The following is an 18801-nucleotide window of genomic DNA, read 5'->3' on the forward strand; positions in this document are numbered from 1 at the left end:
ATAAATATTCATTCTTCTCAAGATTCTGCTCTTCGTTTCAGAACCCTAGAGGCTGTGCCAGCGGCTGGAACTAGCATGCCCTGTTTACCACCTACCGCCTTGGACTGGCTACCTCTCTATGGTTGCATCTCTCAGCTTACAACAACAACATGGGCCTTGAGTGATTTATCCAGTTATTCATCCTAGGGGTGAATTGCATGAGAGGATGTACGGAAGGCCCGCAGGGTCTTAACTGGTCTTTCACCTCCAGCCAGCCAGCTGTTCCATATAAAGTTTCCACACTAATTGCAAGTCTGCTCGGCTGTGGACACGTAAGATTCTGCATGGGTCCCATGCAGCTGAAACTTGGTCTGCTCCATACCAACGATATCTACCTGCTGGTTCTGCCATATGGATTAATCAATGTCCCTTCATGTTTCAAGGATACATGAATGAGGTGTTCCAAGAGTACTTCCACCGCTTCATCCTGGTCTACATACATGACAACTTGGTGTACTCCCGGAACAAGGCTGAACAGTACCATCACATTTCTGATGTCCTCCAGCAGCTTCACGAGCACCACTCTATCTTTTTGCAGAGAAGTGTACATTTCATCAGTCTGGTATTAAGTTCCTCGGATATCCCATAAGTCAACATGGAATACAGATGGAATACCTACTCGCCTTCACCCATGTGCCTTCTCCAAAAATGTATCCTTGGCACAGCAACACTACGGCATCGGGAATCGTTAGCTCTTAGCCATCAAGTTGGCTCTCAATGTATGGAGGCACTGGTTGGAAGGAGCCTGGCATCCATTCATACACCAATCACCACAATCTAGAGTACCTCTGTGAAGACAAGCAGCTCAACCCCCCGTCAAGCCAGGTGGGCTCTTTTCTTTACCCGTTTCAACTTCACAATCTCCTATCGTCCAGGCACTTAGAATGTAAAAGCAGATGCTCTTTGTCAACTCTTCCCCCATGAGGTTCCTAAGAAATCAGAGAGCATTAGCTCTTCAGAACTTATTGTATGCCCTTATCCAATAGTCCATGGACGAGGAAATCACGGTGCCAGTGCCTCCAAACCTACTCCACTAGGGTGTCCTCCCAATCACACATATGTTCCACATACTCAAAGGACTCTGTTAATTCAGGCTACACACAGTGAATGACTGAAGACATCAGAAGGTACATAAAAGGATGCCAGTAGTGTGCCATAGTCAAAACTCTTTGCCATCTACCATCTGGCAAACTCATCTCTCTTCCCACTCCTCCGCATCCATGTTCACACCTAGGAGTTGACTTAATGAATGACCTACCTTCATCTGATTGTCGTACCTGGAGAGCCCCCACTCCCAGGTACCAACCTGGTCAGAAGGTATGGCTTTCCACACGTGGCATCAGAATGCATCTGCCCTGCAGAAAGCTGACTCCCAGATACATTGACCCCTTCCCCATCATCCGCCAGATAAATCTGTCACATACAAACTCAAGCTCCCCTCCCATCATTTCACGTGTCCCTCCTAAAACCCTATCACTCACCTGTTCCTGCTGTCCCCACAGAGCATGGTGCCGAGGAAGATCCATTCTCTCAATAGGCCTGAAAGACTCAGCAGACTGCAGCTCCAACCCCAATCAAACACAGCTGAAGCAGATAATCAAGATGTTCAGTGTGGCTTGATGATTACAGACAGATGTGCAGAAGCAGGGTTGGAGCTGCAGTCTGCAGGATGGTAGCCCTCCAGGAGCAGGGTTGGAGATCCCTGCTCTGCAGTGTATTCTGTTAAGGATAGCTCCCATCGCTGAGGTGGGCAGTTGGAGTACTTAAGTTATGTGGGAGGGTTATGATCCAGAAAAAAGGTCCTGGGACCTTTTTCGAGATGACATCCTCGAACCCAATCTGCTGACAGAATTTCACATAACCCAATCAGAATGGTCAGCACCTCAAGGTCGTGGCTACCCACCTTGACATATCTGGCCCTCAGGAGCAGCCGTGGAGGGAGGGTTCTGTCACGGCAACGCCAGGCTCAGTTACCACTCAACGCACCCAATCACCTGAATACTTATAGTGCTACGAGTATTCACCAGTCATTTTCTGGTCTCCCTTATGGTTCAGGAGTCAAAACACTATGGTCTCTTGTGTTTAAGATGCTCCCTTCTGTGCAACTTATAGTGCCCCTATGATCATCCATCATCACCTGCCATTCTGTCAGCATACTTGCCTCCATCCAGCTCCTGGAAAGGCCATTGCCTTCTCGCTGGTCTTCATGTGTTGTTCTCCATCTGGTACACAAGAACCAATCATTAGTATCATCCTGTCTCCGGTTACAAGCTACTCATATTCATATATATACTCACCTAATGTTATATTCCACATACCTGTCAATAAAAACACCTGATTGGTTTTACTCACATCTGTGACTGAGCCTGGTTCTGTTATAATATATAATTATTGTCTGATTGTTTCACAATTACTATCTGTATATTGTAAATTGTTGTAAGGCAGCTATAAAAAAGCACCCTAGAACAAGACTTGTTGCTCGGGGACTTTTGAAATTCAGTTTTACTCCTTCAGACAACTAAACATGCTAACTAAAGGCAGTTCATTAACTGCATTTGGAAGATTCATTTTCATCAAAAGTGACTTGCAGTGCAATAACATTTGATCAGTTTTGCGTTATCAAACCTTTGTCCTTTGTGTTGCTTGCTGAGCTGCAGTAGTGGTGACACATTAACCGACTTACCTTGATGTCAGTGTCAGAGTAACTGAAGTCCTTTAGACATTTGATGGGTCTCATTAGAAAATGGCAGTGCTTGTCCATAATCTACAGTAAGAAAAGATGAAAGATGACATTATATTTTGTGTTTTCTCCAAATCAAGAAACTTTGTAAAATGACAAAAATAGGGAGCAATATATACAATATATATAGTTAATACTATATAGTATAGTAATATATCGTTAATACGGATCACAGTAATTTGATCACATTACACGCAATAATCCATTCATTTCTGTTCCTTTTATTATTTTTCTTGTCCTTTTTCTTGATCGAGACGGCACGTATGGAGGAATTTCATGATATGTCTTTATGTTTTTGATCTGTCTTTATGTTTTTGATCATTATTCACTATGTATTGCTCTTCGTTTTAAACACATTTGTTTGAGATTCTGAAAAGCACCCTGCACAGCTGTGTTTTTGTTGTCTGGCATTGTTTATGAAATCTGGGGATTTTTTCCGGCCCCAACCCTACAGTATGACCAAATCTGGGCATGTTCCGCCCCGTTACTATGACTATAATCTACATTGAGCAAGGCCACAGTTTTACCACAGGAGGTGAAGAAGGGGAAACAGGTCATGATGACCATTACATAATCGTGGTGGGCGAGGATATATAAAAATATATTTTAAAAATTAGGTAATAGCCAGCCTACCACTAATAAATACGCACCTTGTTGCCTGGGATATATTGGTGGCAGAAAATAACAATTGGTTAATAAAAATAAGAGATAACGGGAATCTACCTGATTGGTTTTAGAAAGGACCACCTTTCAGACATTTTACTATAACTGTAGACTGAAAACACTTGGTTTTTAGATGACTTGGAACATCTCACTTTGTTTGACTCGAGCAAATAAAGTTAACTCCTTGACACCCGGACCTTCTTTGTCTGAGAGATTTTTTGAACTACAAGACTGATATTTTTCCACAACACACGCAACGCATTGCCCAAAGCGAGGATCATCGTATCAGAGCCGCTTCCTCCCTACCGACAAGGGAATGAAAGGTTCAGTAGACTATTTGCACTAAATCAGTGGTTAATGTCATGATGTTTTGAACAGAAACTGCTCTTTGTTAATAAATGGGATCTTTTCTGGGAGCGGCCTAGGCACCATTTGATTAGTAAGTCAGAGTCTATTGTGTCCCTCCAACTCAACTGTTAAAAGTGTTTCTCTATTTAAATGCATAGAGACAGTGTCTGTTCCCCGAATATTAAAGCAACATAATAATTTCATTACAAGACGACAATGTGATAAATGAGCAAAACCAACTCCTAAAGTTCAGGCTACTTAAAATCAGATCACTTAATTCAAAGCCAAGGTTTTGATATGCTCTGCTTGAATGAAACCTGACTTTATAAAAAATTATAAAATTAATCATTTCAGTCTAAATGAGTCTACCCCACCATGCTTCTCTTTTATGCACGAGCCCCATCCGGTTGGCAGAGGTGTAGTCGCTGCAACTATCTACAGAGACTTTATAACTGTAACATTTGAAGGACTTGTGCTGAACGTAACTCTTCTAAATAAAAGTAAAAAACCCTTACTCTCATTGGCTACACCAAAAGAGTTTCCAGACTTCTTATCGGACCTGTTGGTTAATGCTGATAAAGTACTGATCGCCAGAGATTTTAATATCCACGTAGATAATGCAAATTATGCATAAGCAGTGGCATTTACAGAGGTACAACATTCTTTCGGAATAATTCAACAAATCAATAGACCCACTCATAATTTTATTCACACATTAGACTTAATTATATCTCACTGAGTCTATCTAACCAATATAATGTTATACCCCAAAGTGATGATGCCACCAATCACCATCTTATAACTTATACACTGTGGAAGTCAACGGTGTAACTCGCCATCGACATGGTAGAACAATTACCTACTAAAGATACTACTAAAGATAGATTCGCAGATAACTTGCCAGAATTGAACCACTTGCTAACCATACCAATAAATACAAAATCGCTCGATGATATGACCAATGAAATGGGCACAATTTTCTCTAACACATCAGAAACCATTGCATCGATGAAGTCAAAAGAGGTTAGAGAGAAAAGCATAGTACATGGTACATTAGCACCACTCGCGCCCCTAAAGGGGAGATTTCACGAAAATACGACTTTTTCTGTGTTTAGGTGCTATAATCGGTTCCCCAGTTCATCTACAAACCCCGAAAACGTTAAAAAAAAAGTACAACACAGTAACTTTGGTTTGTTACGCCTTTCTCTGAAAGCATGTGAAAAAATCAGCGCTTCAGAAAACGCTCCCTTGGTGACGTGGTGGAGGGATCTCATTATCACATCCCGTTTCCACCCACGGCGTGCCATTTTGTTTTTCGCAGGTGACAGGAGTGTATCGGTTCTAACTCCATGGCGAAAGTTCGTGCCATACATGCTAACTTTTCTGTCGTTGGGTGCACAGACCAACACAGAACTCTGTTCCCAGCCTCACAGGAGACGAGAGAGCAATGGATTTATTTTGTTTTCAATGGTAATCCCCCACACTGAATGATGCAAAGCTGCAAATAAAGACATTGTAAGTACCGGTATATTTTAATTAAGACATCAGGGGCCTGTGGCAACTTAAAAGTAGATAAAATGTGACTGTGACACGTTTGTCCATTTACTCATAGAAAGCAATGTGTATGGCTTGTAAACATGTGACGGGATTGTCCTGTGTAATGTTACTTTCACTTAGAGAAAACGTTATACGTTAAACGTTATACGTGTTAACACGAAATACTTTATTGACAGAACAAGAATCAGCTGCTTAAGTTCTTACAAGGTCTAGAAAATATGATCACATAACTCAAAATGTATCATCCCTTCACTGGTTACCCATTAAGTACCATATGGACTATAAAGTACTTGTAATCACTTACAGTGCCTTCATTTTATTCACATTTCGTTATGCTGCTGCCTTATCTTAAACTACTTTAAATGATTTATTTTTTACAGTAATCTACACTCCATGCACCATAATGACAAAACAAAAAACAACTTTGCAAATGTATTAAAACTAAAATAAGTACATTGCATAAGTATTCATACCCTTAACTCAGAAGATGGTTAAAGCACCTTTACAGACTCAAATCTTTTTGGGTATGATGTGACAAGCCTTATATATCTGCATTTGGCAATTTTCTGCCATTCTTCTCCTCAGATCCTCTCAAACTCTGTCAGGTTGGATGGAGATCATCAGTAGACAGACATTTTCAGGTTTCTACAGAGATGTTCAGTTGGGTTCAAGCACTAGCTGGGCCACTCAAGGACATAGACAGAGTTGTCCATAAGCCACTCTTGCATTGTTTTAGCTGTGTTCTTAGGATCATTGTCATGTTGGAGAATTAACCTTCTGCCCTGTCCGAGGTTCTGAATGTTCTGAGCTAGGTTTTCATGATCGTTATCTCTGTATTTTGTGCCATTGAGCTTTTCTTCTACTCTGACAAATGCCCCAGTCGCTGCAGCTGAAAAACACCCCCACATCATGATGCTGTTTCCAACACACTTTACAGTTGAGATGGTATTGTACAGGTGTCGAGCAGTGCCTGGTTTTCTCCAGACATGATGCATGAAACTGAGATTCATCAGACCAGAGGATCTTGTTTCTGACATTTTGAAAGTTTTGTTGAAGTACATTTTTGTATATTTCAAGTTTGTATGTGTCTTCACTGAGCAAAGGCTTGAGTCTGGCCACTAAGCCATAAAGCCCAGATTGGTGGAGTGTTGCAGTGATGTTTGTTCTTTTGTAAGTTTCTCTCATCTCCATATATGATCATGGAGCTCAACCAGAGTAATCATCAGCTTCTTGGTCACCGCTCTAACCAAGACCCTTCTCCATCAATGGCTCAGTTAGGACAGGAGGTCAGCTCAAGTAAGAGATCTGGTGGTTCCAAACCTCTTTCATTAATGATTATTGGAGGCTACATGCTTCTGTGAACCTTCAATACAGCAGATTTTTTTCAGAAGTCTTCCCCAGATCTGTGTCTTGATACAACCCTGTCTCAGAGCTCTAGAAGTTCTTTTGACCTCATGTCTTGGTTTTTACTTTGATATGCATTTTCAGCTGCTGCACCTTTTATTGAGAGGTATGTGTCGCTCCAAGTCATACTTATTCAATTGAATTTGCGACAGGTTAACTCCACTTGAAGTGGAGAAACATCAACTAGCAAAACTAATGTTTCTGAGCTAAATTTCAAGTGTCCCAGAAAAGGGTATGAATACTTATGCAATGTACTTATTTCAGTTTTTAATTTTTAATAAATTTGCAAAGTTGTCACATCTGTTTTTTGTTTTGTCATTATTGGTCATGGAGTGTAGATTAATATTATTTTTTATTTAAAGTAGTTTAATATAAGGCAGCATCATAACAAAATGTGAATAAAACGAAGGGGGATGAATACTTTTGCAAGGCACTGTATAAAGCATTAAACGGTTTATCTCCTGCTTATCTAACAGACCTTCCATCGCGCTACAACTCATCACACTCTTTACGATCACAAAACTCCGGACTTCTAATAGTTCCTAGGATAACTAAATCCACCAAAGGGGGTAGAGCTTTCTCATATGTAGCACCTAAACTCTGGAATAGCCTTCCCGATACTATTCAGGTTTCAGACACACTCTCCAAGTTTAAATCTAGAATAAAGTTGCATCTTTTTAGCGAAGCATTCACTTAATGCTTACTACTGTATGCAATGTTAGAAATCAAATGCAAATTATTATCTTCTGCTTAGAAGTAGTGAACAGCAGCTACACTAATAAGTCTCTTTCTGCCTTCCTCCCCATACCCTCCTGTGAGAGCCTACGGACTGACTGATCATCCCAGCTCCAGCTCAGACAACTTCCATCACCAAACAAGAGCAAAGATGGACTGATGTACTTTTTTTGTGTTTCTTTTTCTTTTCTCCTGTAAAGCTGCTTTGAAACAATACACATGGTAAAAAGCGCTATATAAATAAAAATGAATTGAATTAAATCGCTTGATTCTTGTTTATTTTATTGTAATGTTCTGTTCCCTTTTTTTGGAATACTAATAAAAAATAATTTGGAGCGACAGCAGGAGAGGACGCATCAAAATCAATAGTGACTGTCTGTACAGTGCTGCAAAACCAGCCAGTCACCATATGAGCGTTTTAAACGCTTTCAATATGAGAAGATCCGCATTCTGGCAGTGTTACTCAGCGCAACATCTCTGTCTGTACATGTCTTCAATGAGCACAGTGTGAAGCGCTTGGGCATGCATGGATTTTTCAGATAAAAATATCATTTTACGAGTTCGCCTCGCAGATAATAAGTACGGATAAGAAGGGACGGATAGTATGAGTATTTGGCGTGCTGTCCCAGGGAGAGGGCTCCGAGCTTGTTAGTTCCTCTGAACTCTGAGCACCCACCCCTTGCCCGGGAAGAGGGCCCGGTATGTGACGCCCTGTTATATTGCGGTAAAAACGGGCTGATGGTGGGGTGGAGGAGGGATGCTGCGAAATGTAGAGAGAATCAGGTGGAGTCTATTTGTAGGGGTTTTCTCCCGAGCTAAAAGGATGATTGGTGAGATTGGTTATCTGATTTGTGAGATTGGTCATGGAAAGCCAGCCGGTTTAATTATCTCATTGATGAGATTGGTCATAGCGAGCCAGCCGGGTTAGTTATCTGCACGTGCTCCTCCCGAACTTTGTTAATAAAACATCATTTTATTTTTTTTACGTCTTATGAAATTTGGACAAATAACGGACAATAGTGTTTTGTTTTAGCGTAATAATTAGACAAAAATTAATTTAGGCTTTTTAGTTGTCTATTTTTAATGAAAAACCAGGGGACCCCCCAAATTCATTATTTTAGACATTATGGGTGTTCCCTGAAAGCTTTTAGCCCCCCTCAATTCAAACTCTGGTTTTGTACCCCTGTACAAAAAATTATTTAACAGAAGTTGAGCCATTCACCTCTTCCAGAGCATCTTGAACCATAGATCGAAAAGACAGAATGACACCGACAATGGTCATTCTCTTCAGCACATTCTCACAGCCTGATGGAAAGGACATTTCATTTTACATAGCAGTCTAGTCATGAAAGGGTTGTACAGTGGAATGGAGCATTGTCCAATTATCACATAAAAACATCAAGTGTTACTTGATGTTTTTCATTGTACAAATGATGTTTTTCATCAGTTCAAAGTTCAATTCTGTCATAGACTTTGCAACAGTAAATCATTTTAGCACTGAGGACGGACATTGAAGGGTTAGTTTCCCCAAACTATTGGATGTTATATTGTGTATAAAGTTTATAGTGTTATGTTGTGTATATAGTTTTACTTTTCAGTTAACAAAGTAAACAGTGAACTAAAAGAGTACAATGGGTATAAACCTCTGATTTATTTAATAATAACCTTTAATAATACATTTTCAGAGCTTAAGAATTATAGTTGTTAGGTTCTTGTCTATGTCAAAAATAAATGGGAAGAAAAAGTCACCTGTCAGTTTCTTGTGAAGAATGCTCATTGCTTCAGGATTCTCATAATTTGCTCTCATTTGCACTAAAACATCCATGTTGTCAATTACAAGTTTCTGAAAAAAAAAGTAAGAGTCTAGAGTCTTTAGATGCTTGTTTATTTATTTATTTATTGTATTTAAAAAGAGTTTGCACCTTCATTTCTCCAACTTGAGATATAATGTGCCACATGAGGTTTTCATTTAAAAACTTCAGCCCATACGGGCCAATCAGTTCACTCAGAGAGCGCAACTCTACAGATAAATAAACCACAGTAAAATCACAATATGACCTTTGCCAAAATATTCCATAAAGTAAATTAATACCTTACACAGTGTTAATACAATTTTATTATACAATTAGGAAATATTTTATATAAATATGTGAAACATAAAATAGTACCCTAAATGTTTATCTTACCACAAATGTCAGAGTATTCCTCAGCATTAAAGCTCTGCTCATTCTCAATATTTTGATTTATAAAGCACTGTGTGGTAGGACAGTGAACTATGAGAGCACTGCTAGCCTGCCGCAACAAACCCTCCAGAAACCTGTGAGAAGCAGAGATCAGTGTTAATCAAGCTTCTCAAAGTGCCATTTTAGACTTAAGTGCTGAGAATTCATGAAATGAACCCCTACTTCCAAACTTAAGTATAAAAGCAAGTTTAACTTTACGCAGCCATGCGTAAAGTTCTATTATAACACCAAAACAATATGTATACAGCACACTGTTTTTAGATACAAAACTTCATCTATTAAAAAATAAAGATTTCTACAATATCATTGCCATATACAATATACTGTCATAAACAAAATATATAACAACATTTTAACAATCAATTACAAACGCAGCAATACCTTTTCAGCAGAATTGATTGTTGTGATGACGCTTCTTTTCCTTGCCACAGGAAAAATTCAGCAATGCAATGCTGATTATTTGGGGACATCACAACCATCAATAAGCTGAATTGTCACAGAAACAATTATGGCACTTAACTTTCATTTCCAATGTGTACACTCACCTAAAGGATTATTAGGAACACCATACTAATACGGTGTTTGACCCCCTTTCGCCTTCAGAACTGCCTTAATTCTACGTGGCATTGATTCAACAAGGTGCTGAAAGCATTCTTTAGAAATGTTGGCCCATATTGATAGGATAGCATCTTGCAGTTGATGGAGATTTGTGGGATGCACATCCAGGGCACGAAGCTCCCGTTCCACCACATCCCAAAGATGTTCTATCGGGTTGAGATCTGGTGACTGTGGGGGCCATTCTAGTACAGTGAACTCATTGTCATGTTCAAGAAACCAATTTGAAATGATTCGAGCTTTGTGACATGGTGCATTATCCTGCTGGAAGTAGCCATTAGAGGATGGGTACATGGTGGTCATAAAGGGATGGACATGGTCAGAAACAATGCTCAGGTAGGCCGTGGCATTTAAACGATGCCCAATTGGCACTAAGGGGCCTAAAGTGTGCCAAGAAAACATCCCCCACACCATTACACCACCACCACCAGCCTGCACAGTGGTAACAAGGCATGATGGATCCATGTTCTCATTCTGTTTACGCCAAATTCTGACTCTACCATTTGAATGTCTCAACAGAAATCGAGACTCATCAGACCAGGCAACATTTTTCCAGTCTTCAACTGTCCAATTTTGGTGAGCTTGTGCATATTGTAGCCTCTTTTTCCTATTTGTAGTGGAGATGAGTGGTACCCGGTGGGGTCTTCTGCTGTTGTAGCCCATCTGCCTCAAGGTTGTGCGTGTTGTGGCTTCACAAATGCTTTGCTGCATACCTCGGTTGTAACGAGTGGTTATTTCAGTCAAAGTTGCTCTTCTATCAGCTTGAATCAGTCGGCCCATTCTCCTCTGACCTCTAGCATCAACAAGGCATTTTCGCCCACAGGACTGCCGCATACTGGATGTTTTTCCCTTTTCACACCATTCTTTGTAAACCCTAGAAATGGTTGTGCGTGAAAATCCCAGTAACTGAGCAGATTGTGAAATACTCAGACCGGCCCGTCTGGCACCAACAACCATGCCACGCTCAAAATTGCTTAAATCACCTTTCTTTCCCATTCTGACATTCAGTTTGGAGTTCAGGAGATTGTCTTGACCAGGACCACACCCCTAAATGCATTGAAGCAACTGCCATGTGATTGGTTGATTAGATAATTGCATTAATGAGAAATTGAACAGGTGTTCCTAATAATCCTTTAGGTGAGTGTATATCATAATGTATTGTCTTGAAAAGTCTTTATTGTCGAGTGTGTTGAATGTAAACTCATCTTAGGAATTTCGCCATTCAATGTGAATTTATCTGTGAGTACTCTTAAATGAGGAAATCTTTTAAGTGATTGGTCCATGCCTATGTCGTCATCCAAAATCCCGTTTCTGGGAAAAGCAAAGCTTTGAGCCAAGATTTTTTTTACTCTTAAGTCAATTCTGGTCTTAGAACCAGACATCAGAAACCCGTTAGAACCAGACATCAGAAACCCGTTAGAATTAGATATCAGAAACCCGTTAGAACTAGATATCAGAAACCTGTGAAAAGCAGAGATCAGAAGCCTTTGAGAAAAGGGATGTGAGAAGCAGAGATTACAAACCTGTGAGAAACAGAGATCACATCAGAAACCTTTGAGAACCAAAGAAACAGACGTAACCCAAGATAGCCTCAACTATCCAGCTGCTCAATATGTTTTGGGTCGCTGGAAGACCTTTCCTAGGCAACCCAAAGCACACAAAGAGATCTCTCACTCTCTTAAGGGAGGTGATGGCAAGAAGGAATCTTAAAAGCCAACAGCCTATCTGGCGCGGGGAGGGAGCTCTGGAGTAATGTATGGTCTCCACAACCTCAGTCTAAGAGCCCTTTCCCCAGCCAGAATGGTTCTACCAACAGGAGCCAAACCCCATCTCTGCGATCTCTCCAGAACTCCCAGGAACAGAGCGTTTGGGGGGAAAGCATACAAACGCAGCCTCGGCTACATCTGCACCATGGCGTCCGACCCTAGCGGGGCTGGATGTGTCAGTGAGAACCACAAATGTGTCATTTACTGAGACGCAAACAGATCCACATCTGCACGCCCAAATATACTCCATTCTCCAGGCCTTGTTGGCACGTTGCTATTTTGAGGCAACTGACATAGACTGCGCCTGTCAGCGGCGGGGCTCGAACTCGGGTCTCCGGTGTATGAGACTACTTATCTCCCACAGAGCCACAGGGGACGTGATGAAACTACCAGAGAGAGACGCACACAAGAGGACTAGGACTAATAAAAAAAAGGTTCCAAAAAACAATCCAGAAAACAAAGGTAATCCAATCGGGAAGAGAAGGTATATCCAAAAAAAGAGAAAACAAACGTAATCCAATTGGGATGAGTCAAACAGAAAGATCTTCAATAAGTACAACAAAAAAAATCCACAATGTCCAAGGTTTGAAAAAGAAACATATCAAAAGAAACTTGAGACTGAAGACATACCAAAAAAAGCTAGTGACTGCTCGAAAGGTAGGCTACTGGACTTTAAACACCAAGCACAGGACAGAGAACAAAGGGCAACTTAAATACACTGGGGAGAAATGAGGCACAGGTGAAGACAATGACGCTAATGTGAACAACAGGTGAAACAGTGACCTCTAGTGGCAAAAAAAAACAAGAAACAATAGTCCCAGATCCTGACAGCGCCACTGACAAACTGCAACCTGGTCTAAAGTTTTTTTTAGTTATTTAAAGAGCACGTTAGTTATTACACACAGAGGGACGTGCAGCGGCACAGACTTATTCAGAATATTACAAAGGAATGGATTACAATGTAAACATCTTGGTTACGTATGTAACCTCAGTTCCCTGATGGAGGGAACGAGACGTTGTGTCGAGCCGACAGATGGGGTTCGCTCTTGAGAACCTATCAACTTCTGACTAGTTTAGAAAAGGCCAATGAAATTGACGAATGAAATTTGCATGCCGGACTCTGCCCCCGGATATCCGGGTATAAAAGGAGATGGCGTGCTGCATTCATTCACCTTTGGTCTGAGGAGCCTGAGCATCCCTCGACCGCTGCGGTGGGCAGTCAGCGTTGTGGCAAGAAGGACACAATGTCTCGTTCCCTTCATCAGGGAACTGAGGTTACATACGTAACCAAGACGTTACCTTTCTGTCGGTCTCTCGACGTTGTGTCGAGCCGACAGATGGGGTTCCTATGGAAAACGCCACAGCGCTGTGCCGCGTCACAATCTCCAGCGGAGCGACGCTGACTGGCCTGGGCGAGTCAGACGAGCGCTAGCGCAAAATTGTAACCGTCCAGTGGAGAGGTAGGGGTCCCAGAGCTTTTAAAGAAAAGGTGGGAAGCCCCTGCCACCGGCCGTCACGGGCGGAGGCCTTGATTCTCTAACAGCGAGAAGCCGCCCGGCACCGTAAGGGCCACTGGGTAAGCATTATTCCCCCTGGGGGAAAACGCTACAGAGACCACTACCTCCATAGGGAGGAATTAGTGGAGACACCATCAGGGGAGAACTCATGGTAAATTGTGCGGACTGAAGGAGTTAACCGCAAGGTGGAAGTCCACCTAGGGAGGTCATGGGTTACCGAGGTGGGAACCAATCATGAGGATACATCAGACGGAACCACCCACTGGGGGGGGTTACCATGTCTGGAGCACTAGGTCTGGTTAGAGCTAAGTAGATGGCTCAACTGTTCCCCGGCCTAAGGGGGCAGGGCTGCTCTGCCCAGCCTGCCCCCAGGAAGGTGCTTAGTGATGGATGGAATGCCTGTTCTTTACACAGTGGGGAAAGAAGGGAGGCGAAATAGCCGCTGACCAACCTAAGGAAGGGGGGGAGGGCTTTCGCAGGCGTACACCCTACCGGCTGCCGGTCCTACATGTTGCCTTGCAGGACGCGCGGTTCCACGCGTAGGTTGTAGAACCTCGCGAAGGAGATGGGCATAGCCCAACCCCGCAGCTCTGCAGATGTCTGCCAGAGAGGCGCTCTGATCCAGTGCCCATGAGGAGTGTGCCTCACTCCTAACGGGCAGGGGCGATCTTGAGATCGGTCTGCCGTAGCGACGGCATCCACGATCCAGTGCGCCAGCCTCTGTTTGGAGACAGCCCTCCCCTTCTGCTGACCTCCAAAACAGACAAAGAGCTGCTCAGAGCTTCTGAAGCTCTGCGTGCGGTCCAAGCAGAGGCGCAGTGCACGTACTGGACACAACACGGATGGGGTTGGGTCTTCCTCCCCAGTGGGGAGCGCCTGCAGGTTCACCACCTGGTTTCTAGGGAGTGGTGGGAACTTTGGGCACGTAGCCGGGCCCTCAGGAACACATGAGAATACCGGGCCCGAGTTCTAGGCAATCTGTGGACACGGAGGGTGCTTGTAGGTCCCCTACCCTCTTGGAGGTGAGCGCCATCAGGAGAGCCGTCTTTATCATGAGGTGAGAAAGAGCGGCAGCTGCGAGGGGCTCGAAGGGGGGGCCTCTTGAGTCCAGGCACCTAGGTCGCAAGAGGGTACGGGGCGCGGATGAGGCGGTCGCCTTCTCGCGCCCCTTAGGAACCAAATGACCAGGTTGTGCTGTCCCAGAGGCTTCCCAGCAACTGGGTCGTGATGAGCGGCTGTAGCGGCTACATACACTCCCAGTGAGGAGGGGGGAGAGGTTACTCTCCAGTCTCTCTTGCGGAAGGAACAGCACGTTCCCGATCGAGCAACTACGTGGGTCTTCTCTCGAGAAGAGCACCAGGACGAGAAGAGGCATCACTTATGGGCGTATAGCCGCATTGAGGCCGAGGCCCTAGCCTGAGAGATGTCCCAACCATCGCAGGGGGTGGGCCACTCAGGATCTTCTTGTCCCGTCCAGACATGGAAGTTCCAGGGGTCTGCCTGGGATGCCGTTACGTGCCCTTCCCCTGTGACAGAAGGTCCTCTGTCAGGGCAATTGGCCAGGGAGGAGTTGTTATCAGAAGCACCAGCTCTGAGAACCAAGTCCGGTTGGGCCAGTAGGGCGCAACTAGTACCACTTGATGCTCCTCTTCCCTGACCTTGCACAGGGTCTGTGAAATGCGGCTCACTGGGGGGAAGGCGTACTTCCGCTTGTCCCACAGCCAGCTGTGCGCAAGGGCATCCGTGCCAAGGGGTGCCTCGGTCAGGGAGTACCAAAGCGGACAATGGGTGGAGTTGGCCGAACTGCCATGAGTTGTTTATGTTCTTTACTTCTCATGTGCTTTCTTGTGTCTTGTCATTGGCCCCGCCCCTCTCGTTTCATGTATTGCTTCCCTGCCGTGTCTAATGTTTCTCACCTGCCCTGTGTCGTTATCCCTCGTTTGTCTTGCCCTATATATTACTCTCATGTTTCATTGTCCTGTGCTCGGTCATTGTATTCAGTCCGTCTTGTTACTCATCCAGTGTATTTCAGTATTGCTTGTTCCTGTTCCTGTTTCGTCGTCTCAGTAAGTGTTTAGTCTAGTTTAGTTTAGTTTGTCAAGTGTTTATTCAGTCTATTGTTTAGTTAGTCTTCGTTCTGTACTTGTTTATTGTTTTGCTTGTTCATGAGTTTTACCCCATCGCGGGTCTTTGTTTTGTGTTTTTGGTTGTCATTAAAAGTCTGTTTGTTATCCCCATTGAGTTTCATTTACGCTACCTTTGCTCTAAATCTTGTTTGGTAAAGTCACGTTACTTATGGCCATGAGATAACGTAACGTATATAATATCTTTGATTCATTCGCTGGACGAATGCATACAAGTATTATTATGCTTTATATTAGTAATCAGAGACTGTAAAATATGTATATTCAATAACGATTATTATACGTATTTTCCTTTGAGCTAAACTAATTCCTTGATGTTTTAAATAACTCATTTCATGGATGTGATCTTGATAGATCTGGTGGAGAACCATATTTGGTGAGTTTAGCTCATCATTATTTTAACATGCAGCTAAAACTGCCTTAAATATTAACAATAATGATTGCCATAATTATGCAGCCCTACCATAAGGTATAGTGTATTAATATTGCAATAAAACGTATTTGGAGAAAGAAAACACTGAAAGGGAACGAATGTTAAGTGTTAACATTCGTGTTAAACATTGATGAGACAGATTACCTGTCGGTGGGTCCTGAACTGAAAACATTTGGAGCCCGTGGTCACCAAGATTAATAAAGTATGTAGGGGAAACAGATGGAAAAATAAAAATATATATTTTCACTTTTTATTACTTCGGTCATCTATATTGACAAATAACGTTGTCTATTTGCACTTTTTATTACTTCGTTATCTAGTCAACATTTTGTTAAAAAAAATATATATATATATATATATAATAATATATTGCCTAATATTATTTGAGACAAGTTTTGCATCATTTCGTTAGGCTTAATCCTGCAATAGACTGAGTGCGCTGAGTGTTTGTTACATGTGACTTATATTTTAAAGAATAAGGATTTGTATATGCCGCTCGGGAACAGGGGTCAATGGAAAACATAGAAGGCCAGCGCTGATAATGGAATTCGTTTTAACCATAATTTGTATTTCGTTTTCAATCCTCCCATGTTGTCTGTTCCATATGAAGAATTCAGATGCAAACCCCTCTAAGTCCATCAGATGACTTTACGTTTAAACAAGTATTTTTTATCAGGCCCCTCCATTTAACTTTACTTCCAGCAAAACCAGATTATTTCAGACCAGGCAGAGTGTGTTTTTTTCGGGTTTCGAAGCTAAATTATTTGAGTGATGTATACTATGTGTGAAGAGCATTTACTTCACATCATAATCTCGTTTTCGGCGGAGGTTGTTTTAAGAGGGTTTTGCATCTGAACTCTTCATATGTAGCTGCCCGCCACGTGCGCAGAATCAGCGCGGCAAGCGAAGCTCGAGAAGAATGTTTTTAATGCAAACGGCAAACGCAATAAGATCTTTTCAGTTATTTTATCTAAAAAGTGAACTGCACATACTGATTTGACATGAAATTAATCAATTAAAATGTCAACCAGTTTCAAGCCCTTTATCCCGAATCCAAGCATTTTTTTAAACCTTGAAAACACAGCACTAAAAATCAATCATTTTTCAAGATTTCCAGCACCCGTACGAACCCTGTTATCTGCAGCCTTTGATACCGTTAATCATCAGATCCTGCTAGCTACCCTATCATTGCTACCCCTCTACTCTGGTTTAAATTCTACCTCTCTGGTAGATCTTTGAGGGTGTCATGGAGTGGCATGTTGTCCACAGCCCACCACGTGGTCACAGGGTCCCTAAGGGATCAGTGCTTGGACCACACCTTTTCTCAATCTTCACAACATCCTAGGGACCTATCATACAGGCACACTCTCCTACCACTGCTATGCTGATGACACAGATTATCCCACAGTAGCAGCACACAATAGCCTTTCTGGAACATATCTCTGCTTGGATGGAAAAACACCTCCAGCTTAACCTTGCCAAAACAGAGCTGCTCGTATTCCTGGCCTGCCCCATGGTAAGACATGATCTCACCATCCAACTGGGCAATACAACCATTACTCCTTCCAAAACAGCCAGGGACCTCCGAGTATTCTTTGATGACCAGCGGTCCTTCAGTGATCACATTGCAAAAACAACATGCTCATGCCGATTAGCATTATAAAACATTTGGAAGATCAGGCCCTACCTTACTGAGCATGCAGCACAATCAAGCCCTTGTTAACTCTAGGCTGGACTACTGCAACACTCTCCTTGCTGGTCTTCCTGCAAAGGCAATAAAACCACTCCAGCAGCGCGGCTCATCTTCCAGGAGCCTAAAAGAGCTTGTGTGATGCCCCTCTTCATTTTGTTCCACTGGCTACCAATTAAAGCCAGCATGGTGGAAAGATCTTCCAAATGTCGCCTGGTTAGTCATATCTCTCTCAACAATTCAAAAACAGCTTAGAACGTATATGTTCCATGAGAGCGCTGTATGTCATGAACAAACGCAGATAAGAGGTGGAGCTTGCGTCTAACCCTTCCGCAATACAGATCGCCCATATGCGAGGTATGCTCTATAACCTAATAAATATCACCCGCATCGACACTAATCACGTCTATACTCTCAGAGGTAGACACACAGAGCATAGGACTACCTGCACGGGTGGGAGACACAGTTCCTAAACCGAGCGAGGGAGGGTTGGAGAACGCCAACGAGGGCGAGGACAACAGCTCACCCACATCCACAAAATACATATGCAAACCCCACGAGTGCCGTGAGGAACGCAAGCTTGGCTGTTCTCCTTAAAGAGCATGAAGCAGGAGCACACCGTGCGAACAAGGAATCTGCTCGCAATGCATGGCTTGCTATCGTTACACTTGTATAACAGAACTGTACTACAGACACAACACAGAGTGCTTGCTGAGGCACAGAAGCTGAAAATGCCGGTTCCGGATGTCCTTTTATGCTTCCTGGTCCATATGTCATCCCGCCTATGATATACCATTGCATCATTTGATATTTTGCTTTAGTCACATTCATGCTGAGGTGTTCCCCAATGTATAGCCATGGTGACGCAGCACGAGTTCCTTCGAAAAGGAACTGCAAGACCCAGAGA

The 18801-nt window shown here is 42.8% G+C and overlaps 1 protein-coding gene across 1 annotated transcript in view; it reads right to left on the minus strand.

The window, feature by feature from the left end:
- LOC130570957 (nck-associated protein 1-like) overlaps window positions 1-18801 on the minus strand; it is a 90988-nt gene that overhangs the window by 42110 nt on the left and 30077 nt on the right. The window contains exons 13-17 of the mRNA XM_057361516.1: window positions 9673-9803; window positions 9409-9506; window positions 9236-9329; window positions 8709-8791; window positions 2723-2803 (exon numbers count right to left, since the gene is read on the minus strand). Coding sequence (XP_057217499.1) covers window positions 2723-2803; window positions 8709-8791; window positions 9236-9329; window positions 9409-9506; window positions 9673-9803 — 487 coding nt within the window. The remainder of the gene's footprint in view (window positions 1-2722; window positions 2804-8708; window positions 8792-9235; window positions 9330-9408; window positions 9507-9672; window positions 9804-18801) is intronic.

Source organism: Triplophysa rosa, linkage group LG2 (assembly GCF_024868665.1).
Source record: "Triplophysa rosa linkage group LG2, Trosa_1v2, whole genome shotgun sequence".
Classification (NCBI taxonomy): domain Eukaryota; kingdom Metazoa; phylum Chordata; class Actinopteri; order Cypriniformes; family Nemacheilidae; genus Triplophysa; species Triplophysa rosa.